General features: G+C 43.8%; 1 protein-coding gene across 1 annotated transcript in view; it reads left to right on the forward strand.

The window, feature by feature from the left end:
- Positions 1-1,537: 1,537 nt before the first annotated feature.
- CIZ1 (CDKN1A interacting zinc finger protein 1) overlaps positions 1,538-2,566 on the forward strand; it is a gene marked incomplete at its 5' end in the record, with an annotated part of 16,570 nt that continues 15,541 nt past the window's right edge. Inside the window, one exon of the mRNA XM_010023711.1 lies at positions 1,538-1,653. Within this exon, the coding sequence (XP_010022013.1) occupies positions 1,538-1,653 (116 nt within the window). The remainder of the gene's footprint in view (positions 1,654-2,566) is intronic.

Here is a 2,566-nt window from a genome sequence, read left to right on the forward strand (position 1 = left end):
ACGGTGACCCCGGGCAGAGCAGGTTGTGTGTGGGGATGCTCTGGGGCCGGGTGTCTCCCCCAGAGCGGGCCAGGGCCCCGGGGAAAACGCCTTATCCTACAGAAACACTTGTCTGCACCGAACGGAGCCACCCTGAATAACACACACACTCCGTTATTTCATTACTGAACTGAATTACTTATTTATTGTCTCTGGCTGGCTGGGAATCCTGGCCTCGGTGACATTAGTGAACTTATTTCTGCGGTGGCACAGGTGCTGAGGATGTGACAGAGTGCTGAGGGATGCAGAAAATCATGGTTGGTTTGTTAAAAGGTGAATGATATCTGCCAGGAATAAGAAACCAAGGGGTTTCCTAAAAAACAACTGTCTTGGATAGGTGCTGCTGTCCCTGACGAGCTGAGATTTGTAGAAGGAACTCAAATTTCCAGAAATTATGCATCTATTTGCAGTTACTGTTATCTCTAAAGCCACATTCAAATCAGTGGGATGTGGGTTTGAGGGGGAAAAAAATAATTTTGTTATTTAATCAATTGTCATAATTATGATTATAAGGCATATGTCTCAGGTAAACGTGGGAATCTTTCTGTTCTACTGGAAATACAACCTCTAAATCATTTAACCATTAACGTATGTCGTACACTGTAAACAAAGTTGCCCTTAAAATGCCAGTATGGGGCTGGCTGCTGATAGCATGGCTGCATCTTACACCTTTAAAAGTATGATTTTTCTGGTATAAATAGCTCAGAGACTAGAACAATCTAGAGCAGCAAACGTGAAGATGAGCTGCTGTAAATTCTGTTAAGAGGGTTGGGGTTTTTTAACCAGCGTGTCTATTTTGATCCGTGTTTGTACCTCTTTACAGCCCTGACAGATTCAGCTGTGTCAGCAGTTGTGCTTAGAGGTGGGCCTGACCTTGCTATCGCCTGAAGAAGTGACTGCCAGTTTCTTCAGACTTTTCGTGTCTGCTCCACCCTCCTTAGAAGTGGAGAGTCCTCTGCTCGCTTCTTCCTCCTCGTGTTTTAAATATCAAGGCCGTGCTTTATTTTCCCATGCGGTTCTTGCAGTTAGGGGGCACCATTTACAGTGATGACCTGTCTGGCTCCATGTGGGAGGCATTGATTTTTGGAAGAATGTGCTTTAAGCTACTGAGAAAACTCCCTGGTCTTCAGAACTTCTTTTCTGTTGTTGTGTTAAATGTAGCTGCTGATCTAGATCACTCGTTTCTCCTGACGAGTGCTGCATAATTCTGTAGAACTGCAGTCAGCTCCTTTTTTTATGCTGCTTGAGAGGCTTTATGTGGGCTTGGTGCTAAAGGAGTTCTCTCTGACCTCAAATTCCTTGATAGACAATCTGTCAGCTTTGGAAATTCCAGGAGAGCATGGAGGAAAGAGGATACAGGGCTGGTGTATGGTATCTTTTCCTGCATGTATATCAGCATTTCAGATGTTGTTCGCTCCTCTGGTTTACACTTGTTAGGTGCCTGGAAGTGAAGGGTACAGTTTTTACTGGCTTCTTATGATTAATGCTTCTCTTCCAGGGGTTTGCCACCACCGCAGCAGCAACAGATGCTGAGCTTACGGGCAACAAACCAACCATCACTGCTCAATGCCAATCCTATGCTTCAGCGGGCCTTACTCATGCAGCAGATGCAAGGTACTGTCGTTATGGGAGACGCTTCCTTACTGGAGCTATTTAATCATCCTTCATGGACTGAAACCAGAGCGTGGCTATTTCTTGCTGAACCATTGCAGTCCTTGTATTTGGCAGTTCCATTTGTCATCTGTTGGGGGTTTTTGTCCGTAGCCCACATCACACAGGTTCTTCAGTTGTTGAAAATCCCGTGTGCCTGACTGTTCACAACTGGGAATAGCGCTAGAAGGTGTCTGGTTAGATACTAACTATGTGCCTCCCCTCTTAGACTCACTTGAGCCAGTATTTTTTCATCAGTGTCTTTATATAAAATATTATTTGCTTCTCTTTCTTGGTAGGAAGATTAAAACCATTTATTTTGTTGTCTGTTACACGCACACTAACCTGGTTTGCAGCAGATGATTTTCTTTGTCCAAACTTTGTGCAGTACAAATAAAGTATGTTGTTGTGGAAAATGGTTCAGGTTTCAGTTGTCCTGTGAAATTTGGATTCCCTGAAATGATTGTCATTTGTGTGGTGGATAATATCACTGTTCTTCCATCACTGTGTTTCCACAAGTGGATTTCTTCTTGCCAGATGTGATGTTTTCAAAATAGATGTATGAAGCTGCCTTTAATTGCTATTAAAGATACCAGGAATGTGGCTGGTTTTACTTTTGCTCATGCCTTAGACTGACAGCCCTTTTCAACACAGAAAATCAGTACCTGGGGTAGTTTTAAAGTGCATAGTTGAGATTAATGCCTGCAGTTTTTATCTTGCCTGTGAATCATGCCCAGATGTGAAGACAATAGATTTATTCTGCATGTCGTTAACTCCCCTTTTGTTCTCTCTTGCCCATTTAAACGAGAGGGCTCTCTAGTGACTCCAGTGGCTCTCTACAGATCTCCCTCAGGTTGTAGGGCCACTGGCAGTGGCC

Source organism: Nestor notabilis, unplaced genomic scaffold, assembly GCF_000696875.1.
Source record: "Nestor notabilis isolate BGI_N333 unplaced genomic scaffold, ASM69687v1 scaffold22841, whole genome shotgun sequence".
Taxonomy (NCBI): Eukaryota; Metazoa; Chordata; class Aves; order Psittaciformes; family Psittacidae; genus Nestor; species Nestor notabilis.